At 45.2% G+C, this 20,043-nt stretch overlaps 1 protein-coding gene across 1 annotated transcript in view; it reads right to left on the minus strand.

Annotated features, from left to right (window-relative positions):
• The window catches only part of POLR1A (RNA polymerase I subunit A), a 79,970-nt gene that overhangs the window by 53,198 nt on the left and 6,729 nt on the right, over positions 1 to 20,043 (minus strand). The window contains 8 exon segments of the mRNA XM_055243591.2: positions 2,235 to 2,357; positions 2,491 to 2,661; positions 5,217 to 5,379; positions 6,002 to 6,107; positions 7,463 to 7,549; positions 13,129 to 13,232; positions 13,348 to 13,433; positions 14,385 to 14,512. Coding sequence (XP_055099566.1) covers positions 2,235 to 2,357; positions 2,491 to 2,661; positions 5,217 to 5,379; positions 6,002 to 6,107; positions 7,463 to 7,549; positions 13,129 to 13,232; positions 13,348 to 13,433; positions 14,385 to 14,512 — 968 coding nt within the window.

Consider the following 20,043-nt stretch of genomic DNA (forward strand, 5'->3'; position numbering starts at 1 on the left):
TAGAGAACTCCCAACCTCAGCTGATCTGCCCGCCTCGGCTGCCCAAAGTGCTGGGATTATGGGCGTGAGCCACCACGCCTGGCCAATATTTTTAACCCACTCTAAAACTTCATTTTCTTATCTGCCAATAAATTCAAAGTTCCCAAAGGTGGCATGGGGCACTTGCTTGAGACAGGTGGCAAATGCCATGATATCCCTCATCCACCCTAGCAGACATCACTAATGGATCATGGCGCTGTCCCTGAGCCCAGACATGGCATCGGAATATCTCAACTCCACAGTTCTGGTAGCCATTACAATCAAGGTGGTACTTGAGATGAAACTGACGCATTCCTCTGATACCCAAGAAAATGCAGTGTGCTGTGTTTAAAGCTGGGCCTGGGATACGCTCCAAGTAAAACAAGTTCCCTGTTAAATGAGTTTTTGAGCTACTGAATATTATAAACCTCTAATGCTTCCAAATGTACACAAATACACCAGAGGCTCTGAGATGTCCTACATAAAGGAACTTGTGTAGCTTTGTACAGGTCCCGTGCAGCAGCACTTTCTCAGAAGGCTCCTGTGGCTACCCCGGCCCCTGCGTTCCTCAGCCTGAGCCTGCTCTACTGTTGCTGATGCACTTACCACCCATCACCGTTCAATAGAGCATATATATACTTGTTCATCTATTTACTGTCTGTCTCCACCCCTGGACACTGCTTTATATGGGAGCACACTAGTCTGTGCTTCACTGCTGGTCTCTAGCTCCTTGCTCCTGTGGCACCTGTCAACAGTGCTCTATGGGAAGCATGTGATCCAAGGGGCCAGAGGCAGTTCTATCCACACTAATCTTCCCAGGTATCCTGTGAGGAATACCTATGCCCCAGGCCACCATGGCCCTGAGACTTGCGGCAGTCTGCAGGTGGGCAGAGAAATGACTTCGGGGTCTCTCCTCCAGGGACAAGCCACTACCAAACAAACCCAGATCTAAGAAAGAAAACCCAGCACCCTAGAGGACAGAAGAGGCAGCACAAAAGGTCTCTCACGGAGCTGGGGATACTGTAGGCGCTATGAAGTCAAGGCCAACAAGGGTGGCCCCTGCCCTCTGTCCAGAGAGGGAAACCAAAAGTCGCTACCTGTCTCCTCGGGGCCTCAGATTTGGGAATGTCACCACTGGACTTCGCAAAGCTTGTCCTCACCGCATGATCCAGCTTTTGGATGCAAGGACTATGGTTCCCAGGGGGCAGTGGGCACAGGACTGGGCCTTCTCAGACTGCTGTCTCCTGACACATCACGCCTTTGTACAGGAAACCCAAGTGTGCCACAAAGAGATGAGGCCATGGGGACACAGGATGATCGGAAACACTTCAGCGCTGCTCATCACCAGTCCCCAGAGAGGGGTGGAGGGGGTGGCGTGCAAGGAAATGAGGCTCTCCACGGAGGGAAATTAAACCACCCTCACATTACTGACCTAGAGGCCGGCCCATTAAGGAGGAAGCTGATTAAAGGCTGCTGCTGCTGAGCACCATGGTGTGAAGTGCTAAGGATGTGAGAAGATGAAGCTGGCTCCCGGAGGGGGTCGGGGGAGAGCACTAACAGGTGAACAGCAAGCTGCTGACCCTGAGAAGTGAAACAGGGCCTGGGCAACATGCACACGCCTCTCTCTGGGACTCACTCCCTTTCCTCTTCCCAGTAACATGGGGTACACCTTTTTTTTTTTTTTTTGAGACGGAGTCTCGCTCTGTCGCCCAGGCTGGAGTGCAGTGGCGCAATCTCGGCTCACTGTAAGTTCCACCTCCCGGGTTCACGCCATTCTCCTGCCTCAGCCTCTCCATGGGTACACATTTCTGATGCCTGGAAAGTACACAGGACTGATAACTGATATGCCCCATGCCCTCTTCCTCTCCCCTGTCATGTATTCAATTTGGTAAGGAAGGTCAAAAGATGAGGCTGAGGTGGGCAGGAGGAAGCTTTGTGGGCGGGGATGTGGAACACCCTGCATTCAGCTCCCTGGTGCTGACTTGTGGGTAGAAGGTGTCTGTAAGCCTGGCAAGGAGTGAGAGCAATGCCATCATGCAGCTTCCAGTCACCTCCTTGTGGGCTGTCCAGGAAGAGGCAGAAGCTAGTTCCGCCCAAGCCAGTATAATCTGTTGCACATCCTGTCCCCAGCCCTCTGCGGCATTCTTGTCTGCCGCCCACGGGGAGCAAATGAGCTCTAACCACACACACACACACACACACACACACACACACACCATGGGAATTCCAATTTCATTGGTGTTGATGTACATGTCTGGGCAGATGACTGAGCGCGCAGCGTAGTCCACTCGCTTTCCCATCATGTGTTTTCGGAACAGGCCTTCTTTCTTCTCCAGGATCTTTATGGGAGAAAAAAGGCCATAAAAAACATTCAACAAGAATTCCAGTAGGCTTATTAGTTTCTTGTTTCAATACACAATGTTTATTCTTTATCTTCTGTAGCTAGCAATGGGAATCCAGTTTTTTGCTCACCTGCCTAATGCCTGGGTACTTGTCCATCATTAGTTTGTCCATCTCGCTATCAAACACAATATTGACATGGCTCTGAAGGCGAATCCAAATGTTGTAAAGTTTGTCTATGAGGGACTGGCCTGGAAGTACACTCAAAAAGGATTGGTCAGTAGCAATCAAAGAGTCTTTTTCCTGGAAGATAAAAAACCAAGAAAACAGGGATGGTGAAAAAAAGCTCCAAAAGGCCTGGCTTGATTTAATTTTTCTTTCTTACTCTGGCTCTGATAACTATGCACTCTGGAGTTTATCTCCTCTGAACCTGACAGATCGGAGACAAACATGCTAATAAATCAATCTTGTAAGTACATGTCGATAAGACATATCAGTACTATTACATATTTACCAGCCTGTCTCTTTCTAGTAGTAAGATGAACTCAAAATTTATAAGCACGCTCCTTCCTTAAGGCATTTTTGCTGAAATCCCTTAATACGCAATTCCTAAAGAAAACTAGGAAGTCCTTCCCACATCAGTACATTTCTTATGAAGTTCTGTCATCTTGCCAGATAACCAGTTCTCATATGCAGTTTCAGTTTTATTTATGGCTTTGAAAAACTTGATCCAAACCAATTACAAACATGCAGGTGGAACAATTTTTAAAAAGGAACTAGGTTTGCCATATGATATTCTATGTCTTCAATTAAGATGTGGGTCTCCAACTGAGCTATATCAAGTTACTGGCTGATTGCCAAGTCTCATTGGAATATTTAACCAATCCTTTTTTAATATTTTTGCCCCTAGCCCCGTCTCCTCCTCTCCCACTCCCTACCCAGGGGACAGAAATACACAGAAGCCTTCAGCTGGCTTAGAGCACCACTTATTGATACTGTCTAGCCACCTACTGGCCCCAACGGCTGGGTATGACACAAGGAGACAGATGGTCCCATGTCTTCCAGTGTGGGCAGATAAGAGAAGAAACCGGTCAGTGTCTTCAGGTGGGAGGGTGAGGGTGGGTGAAGATTCAGGAAACGAGAATGTCATGAAAACCCAGTAGTGATGAAGCGGGCTTGTCCTCAAACCTGAGGAACACAGGAATCTTCTTTAGTTCTAGGGAAAATAGATGTATTCTACATAAAACACTCAGGGTCCCCTTCTGGCTAGAGTCCCGGAGGGAGATACAGTCGCCTGCATGATGACCCGGCTGTTAACCCAACTCACTGCTCATGGCATTACCTGGTTCAGGATCAGTGATTGTGAAATGAGTGAGAACTTGTCTCACTGGCGTAGCCCCAGTGCCTACACAGTGCCTGGCAAGGGCTGCCATGAGGATGGAACACAGAGAGTAAGGGGAAAGAAAAAACATGTCCTGTCAATCACAAGGAAAGAGGGCACTGGGACATAGGAATCAGAGGATGCTATTTGCCCCTCAGAGGCCAAGCATTTATTTGACAAATGGGACGACCCATTTTTTATTTATTTATTTATTTTTTAAATTATTGAGATGGGGTCTAACTCTGTCACCCGGGCTAGAGTGCAGTGGTGCGATCATGGCTCACTGCAGCCTCAACTTCCCTGGCTCCAGCGATTCTCCCACCTCAGCCACCTGAGCAGCTGGCACCATAGGCGTGAACCACCACACCCAGCTATTTTTTGTATTTTTGGTAGAGACGGGATTTCGCCATGTTGCCCACCTGGTCTAAAACTCCTGGGCTCAAGTGAACCTCCTGCCTTGGCCTCCCAAAGTGCTGGGATTACAGGCGTGAGCTATCATGCCTGGCCAGGCTGCCCGATTTTTAAGGGACATCAAACTAAGATTCTCAACCCTGGTCACTGGGTACAGTTATCCCATGGTCTTTCCTTGGAAACTGCACTAAGGCATGCAGATGGTCGATGTCTCTTACACTAAGGAGTTTTTAAAAGCACACCAATGCTGGCCAATCAGGAAACAAGCAAAACCACAGAAAGCCCCAAGTGTAACCTGCAGCATAAGTGTCCAGGAGACAGTGGCGCCACCTTGTGATGGGCCCGGCACACAGCGGGACTGTCGCAGTGGCTGGAGTCTGAGAACCCGGACTGTCTACCCAAGGCTGCCTATTTGCATCCAGAGAGTACTTTAAAGCTGGGAAGGATCTTGATGACCTCAGCAAGCTTCCTGGATGCCCAATTCACCTTTGTACCCACTGAAGATCTACTACTTAACCCGGCACACAGAAGGGGCTCAGGAAATGTTAGTTGAAACTGTCCTATTCTGAGAGGAATTTCCACTCTGCAATACTGCCTTCCTGACCCCAATGCTGGAGACATTAACGTGTCCAAAATAGAGCTGGCGACATGAGCTCTAGTACTGTGACCCAGAAGGGACACTCTTAGAGCTTAAGGGAAGCAGGCTATTCTTTCTAGAGCTGCTGAGAGCTGGTAGCCCGCAACAGCCTAGGTATGAAATCTCACCACAAATCACATGCATTTTATAGCAGACACTAGTATAAGGAAGTGACTCAACTAGGGTCACCTGGCATGGTCGTTTGGTGCAGAACCTAGACCAGAACCCAGACCTTTCCATTCTCAGACCCATGTGTGTCCCCCTAATGTTCCTAGGTGCCCCCTAAGCCCAGAGCTCACACTAAGGCTGCCGCCAGCTGCACAGAACATTCCAGGAAGCATCTCCCGGTACCCAGTGTCTACATCCACATTGCACAGAGTTAGCACTAAGCGTGTGTGCTCATCACATCAGCACCAGAGCAGCCCTGACCTCATCTGTAGTGGGTGCGGCCACTTTCTCTGGCAGCTTCTGTTCTTGGGCCATCAATGCCAGAAGTTTTTGAATCAGAACTACATCCTTCATGACAGCCTGCAAGTTCACCGTCTGGCCATTGGTAAACATCTGGTCTCCTAGGCGACTGACTGGGCGATACCTGCAGGGCGACATACAGAATAAACCAATGTTTAGTGTGAGGAAAGGGTCATGTTCTTCAGCCTCTCACCCATATCTACTGTAGGGAGCACACCCCACCACGCTCAAAACAACCAACCTTCCCAACCAACATTCCAGCTGGGTGTGGTGGCTCAAGCCTATAATCCCAGCACTTTGGGAAGCCATGGCAGGCGGATCACTGGAGGTCAGGAGTTCGAGACCAGCCTGGCCAACATGGTGAAACCCCATCTCTATGTAAAATACAAAAATTATTTGGGTGTGGTGGTATGTGCCTGTAATCCCAGCTACTTGGGAGGCTGAGGTAGGAGAATCACTTGAACCCAGGAGGCAGAGGTTGCAGTAAGCCAAGGTCATGCCACTGCACTCCAGCCTGGGAGACAGTGCAAGACTCCGTTTCAAAACAACTAAACAAAAACAACCAACATTCCTATCGCGTTCACAACAAACGGCAAGGAAAGCAAGCCCTCCCACCGCCTGCACCTGGAGCGGAACTGCAGCTTTGTCTCTCAGTGCCCTTGGCCCTTTCACCTCTCTTAGAGGTCACGTTTCAGTTCCTTAGTACGCTTTTTTTCAGGTGAAATAAGTTAATTAAAGGGTATTACCTTGAGGGCGGCACCACCAAGAAATCTAGAAAGAACACACTCGGATTGAATCTGGACTCCATATCATCATCATCCATTCCCGAAAAAAGGTAGTTCAGAAAGAATCCTGCATTGGAAAGAAAGAAACCAAGGAGACCATTTAAATCTATAACTAAGGGCATGGGAGGACAACCATAAAAATATTACTTAGTGAGGAAAAAACAGAATACAAGATAATATGTAGAGTTAAGGTCACAGTTTTCTTTTTTGAGAAAAGGTCTCACTGTCGCCCAGGCTGCTGTGCAGTGGTGAGATCATGACTCACTGCAGCCTTGACCTCCCAGGCTTAGGCAATCCTGCCACCTCAGCCTTCCAAGTAGTTGGGACTACAGGTGCGTGCTATCATGTCCAGCTAAGTTTTGTATTTTTTTTTTTAAGAGATGAGGTTTTGCTTGGTTGCCCAGGCTGGTCTCGAACTCCTGGGCTCAACTGATCCACCTGCCTCAGCCTCCCGTATTGCTGTGATTGGAGGCATGAGCCAATGTGCCTGGCCTCATTTTTCTTTATAAAAACAAAAAATAGCCTCTGTATACATGACGGTTTGCATGCAGGGGATATAACAGCATAAAAATGGGTACTACAGGGACAATAGCTCTTAACCCAGGGACTGAGATGGGCAAGGATGGGGAAGAAACTTCACTTGTTTTTAATCACCCTCCTGGACTATTAAAACACATAGACATCACACACATCATTATTACTTTGATCTTCCTAAAAAATATGTTGAATAAAAAAAATTTTTTTTAAGTTAAGCCTCCTCCCACCCCTAACAGTTACTGCCAAGAAAGGATCTTCTGTGGATCAAAGCTTTATTTCAGGTTTCTGGTTACTTTAAAAAATGCCTAGAGAAAAAGATTAAAATGTGCTAGGGCCTGCCACAGAAGCAATCATACTAACTCCAGTGTTTTTTTTTTTTGTTGATATCTCTTTAACAACGTGTTCATTTGTAAGTGCTTATTACACATACTCTCACAAGGGCTTGAATATACTGCGTAGGTTTTGTTATACACTCAAAAGGAAAGAAGGATTTCCCTTATAGTAAAGTCCCAATTTAAATAAGACAGAGTTCATTCTTTGATTCACAGAAGGACACAGCATTTTACTTACGGGCATTTAAAATAAGTTACACTGAACCTTCTAAAAATATGCCAACCTGTATTAAGCGAGGCCCACCAGGAGTTGTCATTTGATAACCAGGCTCAGCTGTAATAATTGTCAAGTTTTTCGTAATGGGTATGACCTCCCCTGCTCTACGATATCTCAATGTCAATGTGCCCTGAAGACTGCCCCAAACCTCTGGATCAGTTCCAGGAGGGAGCTACAGTCACTACAACTTAAAAGAAGTAATAAGGCAGGGTTAATGAGTCCAGGAAATAACAGCCTAGAGAAGATCAAGGCTATTTCTTTAGACTGATACAGCACCTTCATTCTTCCACAGGGCAGAAAGGTGTTCGCGGGCACTGGTGGGTGTTAAGTATCCTCGTTTTCCCGTCTGAGCTTCCTCAATTCCTGAAGCCAAGGAGGAGAATCAAAGTGCAATAAATCAGTAACAGGTACTCTTTCTGCAATGGGATTTATCAATTCTTTATCCCCAAGCCTGCAACTTGACCACAAAAATCAATCTCTACGGTAGCATATTATCAGGCCTGGATTCCCTCTGGTCCTTAATCTCATTTCTATGGTAATAAAAACCATATGGCTATTGTATAAAACCTAAAAAAAAAAAAAAAAAAAAAGCAAAGTAAAAGAAAACATTACCCATAATCCTATCACATGAACAACTCCTATCGCTTTTATATATTGTTTCCCAGGCCTTTTTGTCTATACAAGTATTTTACACAACTGTAATCTTCAGTGTGGATTTATTTTTGTGCTACTTTGCCCTTTTAGTATCATCTCATCAGCATTTCTGCACGTTGCTATGTAGCTTTTGCCTGATCACCATTTTTCATGGCTATGTGATATTCCATCAAGGATGATTCCTAATTCACTTAACCATATTCTCATAATTGGACATCTGGATTGATTTCCAAATTTTGCTGTTATAAGTAACATTATAATAAATATCTTTATCTACCTGGTTTTTACCAGAAAAGTTCACATAAGTTGAATTATGGATAAATAAGTATTTTTATGGGTAAATATATACTGACTTCTTTTTACAAATATCATACTGGTGCGTGAGAAATAGATTGCGCTTGGTTTCTCACACTGAGCAAGATAACTCTGGGATGCCATCTACCAGCAATACCCAGGTTACATTAGAAGACCAGGCTTGGGGCTGCCATTCAGGAGGTAGGGTCCAGGCATTTAGATGATTAACTAAGACAAGTAAGTAGTGTGTCTTTCAGGTTCAAAACTTTCTGGGCACTTTGGGAGGCCAAGGCAGGCGGATCACCTGAGGAGTTTGAGACCAGCCTGGCCAACACAGGGAAACCGTGTCTCTATGAAAAATACAAAAATTAACTGGGCATGGTGGTGGATGCCTGTAGTCCCAGCTACTCTGGAGGCTGAGGCAGGAGAATGGCGTGAACCCAGGAGGCAGAGCTTGCAGTGAGTGGAGATCGTGAAACTGCACTCCAGCCTGGGCAACAGAGCAAGACTCCGTCTCAGAAAAAAAGAAAATACTGGACATGACTGTAATCCCAACTGCTAGGGAGGCTGAGACAGGAGAATCGCTTGAATCTGAGAGGCAGAGGCTGTAGGGAGCCGAGATCATATCACTGCACTCCAGCCTGGATAACAGAGTGAGACCCTGTCTCAAAAAAAAAGCCCAAAACAAAACCCAAAAAACCTTTTCTGGATACATCCACTGAAACTAAACATTGCTCAATTTTCCCTTTTTATTCACGTATCAGGACAGGAACTATGCCTTGTCTGTGTTCCTAACACTTGACAGGGTGTCTAGCTCACAGCAAATTCTAAATTAAGAGTATACGGCTCAAATATAGATGTTTAAAATAGACTAAGATAGTCTACACTTAAAAACACCACTCTTGCCTTTTCCTCTTTTTTTTTTTTTTCCCCTGAGACGGAGTCTTGCTCTTGTCGCCCAGGCTGGAGTGCAGTGGCGCAATCTCGGCTCACTGCAACCTCCGCCTCCCAGGTTCATGCGATTCTCCTACCTCAGCCTCTCGAGTAGCTGGGATTACAGGCGCACACCACCACGCCCTGCTAATTTATGTATTTTTAGTAGAGACAGGGTTTTGCCATGTTGGCCAGGCTGGTCTCGAACTAACGACCCCATGATCCACCCACCTTGGCTTCCCAAAGTGCTGGGATTACAGGCATGAGCCATCGCGCCCGGCCTCCTCCATTTTTAAAAACTAGCTTCATTCCACCTCCAATTCTCCAGCTAGTTTCTTTAAAATATGCAGAGGATATGTCATCATAAGTTTTTAGAGAAATCTCTAACTTGGAGAACAATTAACAAATGCACCATAATTTAAGTAGTCTCTGTTAATAGGTATTTAAGTCACGTCCAGTATTTTCTTTTTTTCTGAGACAGAGTCTCACTCTGTCGCCCAGGCTGGAGTGCAGTGGCACAATCTTCGCTCACTGCAAGCTCTGCCTCTTGGGTTCATGCCATTCTCCTGCCTCAGCCTCCCAAGTAGCTGGGATTACAGGCATCCACCACCACGCCCAGCTAATTTTTTGTATTTTTAGTAGAGACGGGGTTTCACCGTGTTAGCCAGGATGGTCTCGATCTACTGATCTCACGATCCGCCCGCCTCGGCCTCCCAAAGCGCTGGGATTACAAGCGTAAGCCACCGTGCCCGGCCCATGTCCAGTTTTAAACTATTCAAACAACACTGTGAGTATTCTAATTCCTTAGGATAAAGTCATCAAAGCAGAATTGCTAAGTCAAGGAGTCTGCATGTTTAAAGTCTTGATGTCAATAAAAGCATAATATTTCAACGAGTTAACGCAATTGAAGGAAGCATGGATATGCAATGAAGAATGGCCTTGACCTTCAGGGATAACCACAGCATTAGAAAGATACATATGTTCAGTGGGAGAAAACAGACCCCATTAACCTGCATTATGTGGGCATTTCTGAAAATGAATGTCTGAACTTTCTCTTCTACTAAATAGGTTGGAAATGCTGAAGATGGGTCGAATCTCCTCAGCTCCTGTCCCAGCAATGCCCCCACTGCAGTTTGGTCACCGTGAAGGCAGAGGCTGTTCTTCAATCACAGGATCTTAGAGTCAGAAGAGAGCTGTGGAAGCCCATCTCCTCACATGAGCTGCATCCCCTCCTAACAAGAACTTCTGCAGCTTGCAACAATGACTTCTGCCTAGCTGGGATTTCAGAGCATCTTGAATGTGTCTTTCTTTCAGTTGTAAGAAGTGCCATAGGAAAAAGGGATTCAGAGGTCAAATAACCTGGGATCACAATGGCTGGAAGTGTCTTGGCTATATGAATTCTCATTTTAAATGTTAATGTGCCTTGTGGGGCTCGGGGGGGCACATGGAGCACACTGGAGCAGCACGTGTGGCATTTCACAAGCTGACAGCGCTCCCTGTGGGATCACCAGTCCATGGGGACTACTCAGGCACAGCCCTCGCTTTTTTTTTCCTTTTTTTTTGAGACGGGGTTTCGCTCTTGTTGCCCAGTCTGGAGTGCAATGGCGCAATCTCGGCTCACTGCAACCTCTACCTCCTGGGTTCAAGTGATTCTCCTGTCTTAGCCTCCCGAGTAGCTGGGATTACAGGTGTGCACCACCACAGCCGGATAATTTTTTTTTTTTTTTTTTTTTTTAGTAGTGACAGGGTTTCACCATGTTGGTCAGGCTGGTCTCGAACTCCTGACCTCAGATGATCTGCCTGCCTTCTGACCTCAGATGATCCGTCTGACTCAGCCTCCTGAAGTGCTGGGATTATAGGCGTGAGCCACCACTCCCAGCCTAGCCCTCACTTTTTGATTCCCTCTGATACCAGGAACATGGTCAGACCCATGCTGAGGGTGCTCACTTTCCTCCACATCACTGCTCCCCAGGGTTACTGATGCGTGTCACTTGCAGCCCCTTCAGAGAGCAAGACCACATGGTCTGGTCTGTGTCTTGGCATTGTGCTCATCACAAACACGGTCCTTGGCATAATGCTGAGCGCCCAACAAATAAATGTGTGCTAAATACTGAATACCCAAGCCTGGAGCTGTGGAAGACTATGGTCTACTTGTTTCTAATGCACAGACTTTTGGTTGCACCATCATATTCGCGTGGCTGCAATGAAAGATGACTTTAGAAGAATGGGTTTGGTGAAGGCATTGAAAGGCTACTTACCTGCTGGACATTTGCCCCACGAAAACTATCTTCTAGAATTCGAACCATCTTTGTTCTCAATCTATGCACATTTTATAAGGCATCCTAAGGGCTACAGAAGCTATTCCCAACAGGTATTACAAGAAAATTGTTTTGAGGGCTATTTAATGGTTAAGTGTAGGAAAATCCACTCTTATGGTGTTAACTGCCAACCATGAAACAAAATTAAAAAGGCTTTCTAAATGCAGTGTGGTATCCTGGGTTGGATCCTGGAGCATAAAAAGGAAATTACTGGAAAACCAGCAAAATTTAAAAAGTCTGTAGTTTAGGTAACAGTGTTGCACCAATGTTAAACTCAGTTTTGACAAATGCACCACGGTAATCTACTATGTTATACGGTAGGGCAAATGAAGTAAACAGTATTAAGGAATTCTCTGTACTATGTTTACTACTCTTCTATTAAGTCTAAAAATTATCCTAAACTATAACATTTTTAAAAAATAATAAACCGGTTTTTCATTTACTCCAGGCCATGCCAGAGTGTTCAATGTAAAACATACATCATGCATCTCCAGGAGGGGATGTTATTTCCATGCTTATCCCATATTCTCAAGCCCTGGTGAAAGGTTTAGTAACAGTATCTGCTATGGACTGCCATGCATGTAATTTCCTCAATTCTAGGCAAGAGGCTTTATGAATGCCAGTACATAGAGTTGGAAATGGAAACGCCTCAAAACAGCCTTCTATCCGCCACTCAGAAAAAGTGGCAGAGCCAAGTGACAATTGCAGGTTGTGCTTTTTCTTTCTTTCTTTTTCTGAGATGGAGTCTTGCTCTGTCACCCAGGCTGGAGTGCGGTGGCACGATCTCAGCTCACTGCAGACTGCACCTCCTGGGTTCAAGCGATTCTCCTGCCCTAGCCTCCTGAGTAGCTGAGATTACAGGTGCCTGCCACCACACCTGGCTAATTTTTGTATTTTTAGTAGAGATGGGGTTTCACCACGTTGGCCAGGCCAGTCTTGAACTCCAGACCTCAAGTGATCTGCCTGCCTCAGCCTCACAAAGTACTGGGATTACAGGTGTGAGCTACCGTGCCCGGCCAGGTTATGCATTTTCTACCCTGGCACACTGATGACATAAAAAGAAATGAACAGTTAACATTTATATAGCACATATTACACAGCAGGTACTGCTCTCAGTGCTTCTCTTGGAATACTCTATTTAATCTTCTGACCACTTCAGAATAAAAACCAAAAAACATTTTTAAATAAGCCTCTGACTATAAAAATTACAAAGTGAGAGTATTAAGTTATCTCAAAATTTTTCCCAAGCAGAGCTTGGGTAGGGCAGAGCTGAGGAAAGAACTCTCTACCCTGGGGGGGATCTGAGCGGAGAGCCAGGAGTAGCCTGCAGGAGGCGCTCATGTTTTGCTGAATTCTTGCATTTTCTTAAAAATTATTCGCCTACATTTTATTCCAAAATAGATCCACACTTGTTTTACAGTAAAATGTTTCAAAATATTTGCCAGGTAAATTTCTTAATTTCTTCCTGAAAAATCTTTCAGAAAAACGACCACTTAAGGCAAGAGGCGCCTGTGGGGCACTGCCTCATAAAGCAGCCCCTCCCATCAGCTCTCCCGTGTGAGAGGCCTGAGCTGGGCACTCGCCAGGGTCCCCTCAGGCCTGAGAGGCCTGCACAGTGTGCCTCTGCTGGCCCCTCCCAAACGCAGGGGAGAAACACGTGGTGAGGAGAACCAGGTATTCCCAGGGTTTAGGACACATCTGCTGGCCTCACATGGAGCTCCTCTCCGGACCCAGCCTGCTCACCCAGGGGTTCCGAGTCCTTCTGGCCAGCTGTCCTGTGCACCATGGCTGGAAACGTGATAGTCAACTTGCTGTTGTGTTCCTTTCGGACAACGGATCGCCCGGTCCTGCGCAGGAGGACAGTTGTGATTGAGGAGAGAAAAAACCCAGTAAGATATTTAATAACAGCAACGAGTGACTGCCCAGAGGCGTCTCACCTGGGGCAAGGGCCCTGATACTTACTTGCAGTGGGGACAGCGCTTAGCATTCATATGTGCCTTCCAGAAGAGAGCAATGAGCTTGCTCTTGCTCTCACACACGTTCTTCACCTGTTTTTTCAAAAAAAGTCAGAGAACCTAGGAGTGCCATTTTGAAGAGAATCCAATATATTTACTTTATGTTTTCACCTTTTATTTTTAACCAGAGGAAACACCCCCACCACCACTTTCTTAAACAAAATCTTCCATAGAACCCTAATATACTTGATCTCTGATAATTACTGAGTGACCTCTTGAAGCCTTCAGTTTCCTCAATTATAATATGGGAATAAGAGTAATAACCACCTCAGTAAGCTCTTACTAAGATAAAGAATCATGAATGCAGTGGGGTCTTGAAATACAGCGAGTACTCAATAAGCGCTAGTTACCTTCACTTGTAAAAGGAAGCCCTCTGGATGCAGCTGGCCTGCCTCAGAAGGACCTCAGGGTTCTGAGGAAGGCACATCCACAGTCCAGCCACATGAGTGGCTCTGCACCTGGCAGCAGATGGGAACCATCTGGGAGCTTTTGTAACTCCACTTGGACCCTACCCCAGACCAATTAAATCAGCATTTCTGGTGTGAAACCCAGGCATGAAGTGAAGCAGATTTCAAGACTAGTATCACAGGTGAATTATCTACCCATTCATTCATTCGTTGAACAAATTAATAATTAGGCAGTGTATGGAGGGGAGAATAAGGTAGCGGTGGGTTAGAGAGAAGTGTTGGAGTAAGAAAAAAAGACCTGATGCCATTTTTTAAGAAGAGGCTTGCTGGATGCTATACCAAAATCATATGTCACATAATCCTCTCATTGGTCCTGCAGGTAGGCATTAGAGATTAGATAGTGGACACTCAGGGACAGTTGTGTAATTTGTGAGGTTGCAGGTCTCATGAGAGGCAGAGCTCAAATTCAAACTCAGGTCTACTTTGGGAAGCCAGAAGTATATGCAAAGGACAGCACAGAGGGAGAGTGATAAAATGATGACCAAAACAGCATGGGAGAAAGACAGTGTTAACTCACATGTGCGCCCTGGGACCCCAGGAGCTTGTTCTGCACAATTTCAGTTGTGTATTGTTCTAATTCCTCCTGAATTTCAGAGGCAGAGGGATCGGCGTTTTCTTCCAGAAACTGGAAAACAAAGAGGAAAACTCCATTATCACAGTAATGTACACCTCCGATGAGCAGCACAACTGGGACCAGCCTCTCAAAGGGTGGAAAAGGTTCATTTGAAGGGAGAAAAAGAAACTATGGCTACTGTGTTGCACTTTCAAAAGAGTGAGACAGCATCGCTGTTAAAAAATCAAACAAGGTCAGGCATGGTGGCTCACACCTGTAATCCCAGCACTTTGGGAGGCAGAGGCAGGCGGATCACTAGAGCTCAGGAGTTTGAGACTAGCTTGAGCAACATGGTGAAATCCTGTCTCTACCAAAAATACAAAAAGTTAGCCAGGTGTGGTGGCATCCACTTGTGGTCCCAGCTACTTGGTAGGATGATGTGGGAAGATCGCTGGGAGGGGGATGTTGCAGTGAGCCAAGATCGCACCACTGCACTCCAGCCTGGGTGACAGAGCCAGTCACCATCTCGAAAAAAAAAAAAAAAAAAAAAAATCAAATGAGAACATCGTACTTCCAGTAATGGTGGGCTGGATTCCCCAGACCAAACCTAAGACTGCAAAGAACCAAGATAGGTTAAAATATTTTAAAAATCTTAACGTTCTGAAGAGCTGACAGGACAGTGAGGAATAAATAACCAGAGCAAACTAAAGGGAAACTAGGAATCTAGCAAGATGAAAAAGCATGCAGCCACATGCGTTGATGCAGAGCTTTGGTGCTGTGCTGAGGCAAGACATCACTTGGTATACTCATGTGCCCCAGGGAATATGCCTATGATGCTCCCCAGGAGCCCTGGCCTTGAGTACATTTTCCAGTGCAGCAATTTTGACTTTTTATTCACAAACTCTCAAATGATGTAGGAAACAGAAATGAAAGTCTTAACCTAAGCTGGGCACAGTGGTGCCTCTGCAGTCCCAGCTACTCCAGATGCTGAGGCAGGGGCTCGCTTGAGCCCAGGTGTTTGAGGCTGCAATGCGCTATGATCGTACCTGTGAATTGCCACTGCACTCCAGTGCTTGCCTAAACAACACAGTGAGATTCTGCCTTTAAAAAGAACAAATTTAAAAACCTAAAGCTTCTTTAGTATAAGGTTAGAAATCTAACAGGAAGCCATCATTCTTCGCCCCCCAACACATAAACATAGTAAGCTGGAACACAAAGGACTATACTATCAGGAACTACCAGCCCTTGTACAATCACTCAGGCCATCCAGGGAGCTTTAAGCGTTGAACCTGGATAATGACAGACCCAAGTTGGCATCAGTGCCATGCACACAGCAGAAGCAATGAGAATCTTCTCTGGAGAAGGCAGCATCATCCTAGCCCTCAAATTATTCCCATAAATAATTTTTATTTTTACATTTATTTTTATAATTATTAGAAAACTAGAGGTAGCATCTTGTTAAGTTGCCCAGGCTGCTCTTTAACTCCTGGGCCCAAGCAATCCTCCCACCTCAGCCTCCCAAAGTGCTAGGACTACAGGCATTAGCCACTGTGTCCAGCCCCAACAAAGAATTTTTAAAGGTGAATGGCAGACAAACTGTCAAAAATAAATACACAAGGGGACAGGGAAAGGAGGGAGGGTTTTGGGGACATAAACAATAGGCTGACATTGAACTGGACTCTAAGGGTGATAGTTACTTTGTATTGGACTGTACATAGAATCAATGCATTTCTGTGTATATTTTACAAAAAAAAGTTTAAGGTATAATAGGAGGCACCATGAATAATTTTATGCCAATAAATCTGAAACTTTAAATGAAATGGGGAAATTCCTAGAAACATATAACTTACTGTGAGCACTGGTTTAAGAAAATTCTTTCTCTCTCTCAATCTCTCTTTTGGACAAATTTGACCATGAGTTAACTTTTTAGCTCTGTTCCCTCGGAAATGTAATAAAAGTAGAAATAGGCCAGGCACGGTGGCTCACACCTGTAATCCCAGCACTTTGGGAGGCCAAGGCATGCGGATCACCTGAGGTCACGAGTTGAAGACCAGCCTGGCCAACATGGTGAAACCCCATCTCTACTAAAAATACAAAAAATTAGCCGGGCATGGTGGCGTTTGCCTGTAGTCCCAGCTACTCAAGGAGGCTGAGGCAGGAGAATCACTTGAGCCTGGGAGGCGGAGGTTGCAGTGAGCCAAGATTGCGCCACTGCACTCCAGCCTGGGCAACAGAGCAAGACTCCGTCTCAAAAAATAAATAAATACAAATAAATAAATAAAAGTAGAAATGTCAGTTGTGTTATTAGGCAACACTACTGATGGTAAAAATGACCCCAATTGGTTAGGCTATATCTGGACTGGAAAGACTACAGCTCTGAGCTTCCCTGGGTCCTAGCTGGGCATATCCTAGGGTCCCTGGAAGCACAGCCCGTGGAACTGTTAGAAACGATATTGATTCCTTTCTGGGAGATGGGGCTTCTAGGCCAGGGTGGCTCCCATAGCCGCTGATGTGATCTCGTTCCTTTGCGTTTGAGCAGTCGTCTGTCATGTGGGGAGCCAAAGACAACTAGTCCCTGTGAGGACACATGCTGAAGAGAAATGTGTGGCACTGCCCTGCTGGCATACTATGTCTTCAATCTCCTCCAGGGTGTTTTAAAGAGAGAATTATCTAACTTGGCTAGGCACAGTGGCTCATGCCTGTAATCCCAGCATTCTGGGAGGCCAAGGTGGGTGGATCACTTGAGGCCAGGAGTTCAAGACCAGCCTGGCCAACATGGTGAAACAGTGTCTCTACTAAAAATACAAAAATTAGCTGGACGTGGTAGCATACGCCTATAATCCCAGCTACTTGGGAGGCCGAGGCACCAGAATCACTTGAACCCGGGAGGCGGAGGCTGCAGCGAGCCAAGATTGCGCCGCTGCACTCCAGCTTGGGCAACACAGTGAGACTCTCTCTCGAAAAAAAAGAAAGAATTATCTTACTTATTTTATGAGGCTGACATAATCTAGATACCCAAACCCAAAAAGACAATAGGAGAAAGGAAATATAAACCAATCTCACTCATGATTACAGAGGCAAAAATCCCAAGTAAAATATTAAGAAATCAAATCCAACAACATATTAAAAAGGTAATATATCATAAACAATTTGGGTTTATCCCAGGAATCCCAGGTTAGTTTAACATTAGGAAAGGAATGGAGTCATTCACCATGTTAGCTGGTTTAAAAGGAGCCAAATTATCTGAAAATTTCAGTATATACTGAAAAGGTATTTGATAAAATTTAATATTTAGCGACCACAGCAAAACAGGAATACAAAGGAGCTTCCTTAATCTGATTAAAAGCTCAGTAAACACCATACTTTATAGTGAAATGTTGAAAGGGTTCACTATTTTAAGGGTACAATTTATTTATATTTTGAAACCATCTCAAATTTATAGAAAAACTCCAAGTATTTCCAGAAATCTATCTTTCTTGAACCATTTGACAGTACACTGCTGATCTTATATACCATCAACTCCAAATACTTTGGTGAACATTTTCTATAAACATGGACACTCACAAATATGACCATGATACAATCATCAAAAAATGGTCACTTAGCATTGATAAATTATTACCTTCTAATCGTCAAACACCATTCAAATTCTGCCAACTCCTTTAGTAATATCCTTTACAGGCTGGGAGTGATGGCTCATACCTGTAATCCCAGGACTCCGGGAGGCTGAGCCAGGTGGATCGCTTGAGGTCAGGAGTTCAAGACCAGCCCGGCCAATATGGCAAAACCCCGTCTCGACTAAAAAAATACAAAAATTAGCTGGGTGTAGTTCCAGCTACTCGTGAGGCTGAGGTGGGAGATCACTTGAACCCGGGAGGCAGAGGTTACAGAGAGCCGAGATAGTGCCACTGTACTCTAGCCTGGATGACAGGGCCAGACTCTGTCTCAAAATAACAATACTAATGTCCTTTATAGCAAAAGTATCCAGTTTAGAGCCACCTGTTACACTTTTTAGTCTCCTTTGTTTAGAATAGTTCCTTAGTCTTTAGTCATTAACAGTTTTGAAGATTAAAGGCAAGTTTTATAGAATATCCCTCAATTGTGGGCATGTCTGATGTTTCCTCATTATCAGATTCGGCTAACGCATCTTTGGCAGGAATATCCAGAAGCACTGTTGTGTTCTTCTCACTGCATCCTATAAGGGGGTGCATGATTTCAGTCAGTCCCATCAGGTAAGTTTCACTTTGATCACTTGAGTAAGGGGGTGACTGCCAGGCAATAATTCTTCTCCATGGGAGGTAAAGTTATTCTCCCTCTGACCTTCGTAATTAAAAAAGATTATGTGTCTGTATGGGAGGGAGGGTACTTTGAAAGTGCGTAAGTAGCCTATTACTTAAACTTTCAGTCACTCCATTCATTCTTTCATTTATATCAACATAAAAGTAGCTTCATGGATTCCTACTTCATTCAATGGGTTATAATCACTTAGTATCATCATTTATTATGATGCTCAAACTGTCCTAGATTTGGCCAGAGTGGGCCCTTTACACAGGCTTTTGTGCCCTTTGGACATGTCCCATCGTTCTTTGAGCACATACTTCCTTTCTGGCATGTGACATTCCAGGCTGGTCTTGTACTTTCTCTGTCCCAGCTCTAGATCAGCCATTTCTCCAAGAAGCTTTTTCAGTGGAGAATAGTATTTAGAAAACAAGAAAGGGGTGCTAGGTGCGCCTATTACTATCACTCCTCTGAGCCCTTTCAGGGACAGGGCCAGGGGAAAATACATGTGTACACACACACTTTATACCAGAACTTTTAATTTCATTTTAACAATACAGGATTAATTCTGTCTTCTCTCTTTCATATATTTGTAACTCTCTTTTCTGATAGTTAAAACCTGGCCCCCACTATCCTTAAGTACATATTCAATCAATTAAGTACTTATTCATCAATGTCTCTCTCCCCCCGTACGTATCCACTCTCCCACCACTGCCGCCGTCATCCCCTCCTCTGTGTGGAGCCCTCACCCAAATTGGGCTCAAGCTCCACATGAGCCCACCCTCCTTGTGGACCCCTCCTTATCATATTTGGGCTCATACACCCCATGCTGGGCCACCCTGCACAGACACCCTCTCACCTGATTTGGACTCTCACACTCTAAGCTGTGCCTTTATCTGCAAATGAACATCCTCCTTACCCTATTCGAGCTCTGGTATTCTGCACAGGGCTGCCCACACGTGCAGGGATCCCCTCTCACTCTGCTCTGGCTGAGTCCCTGTGCAGGGACACCCTTCCCACAAAGCTTTGCTCACTCTGCTGGGGCTCAGACACCACATACTAGGCCATGTCTCTTTGTGGAATCCCAGCTTGCTCCGCTCACCTAATGTCTTCAGAACTGAAGTATCCAAGAAGAGGGAGGAGAACAGGAAAGGGGAACAACTTTTCTATGTGACAAGAAATAAGACAAAGATACCCACTACCACTTCAACACAGTAATGTAGATCCTAGCCATCAAAAGAAAACATATAAGGCTTGGAAAGGAACAAAAAGGCCAGTATTTGCAGATAGGATTGTATTGAAAATCTAAAAATATCTACAGATAAACTATCAGAATTGATGAGAT

Source organism: Symphalangus syndactylus, chromosome 14 (genome assembly GCF_028878055.3).
Source record: "Symphalangus syndactylus isolate Jambi chromosome 14, NHGRI_mSymSyn1-v2.1_pri, whole genome shotgun sequence".
NCBI lineage: Eukaryota > Metazoa > Chordata > Mammalia > Primates > Hylobatidae > Symphalangus > Symphalangus syndactylus.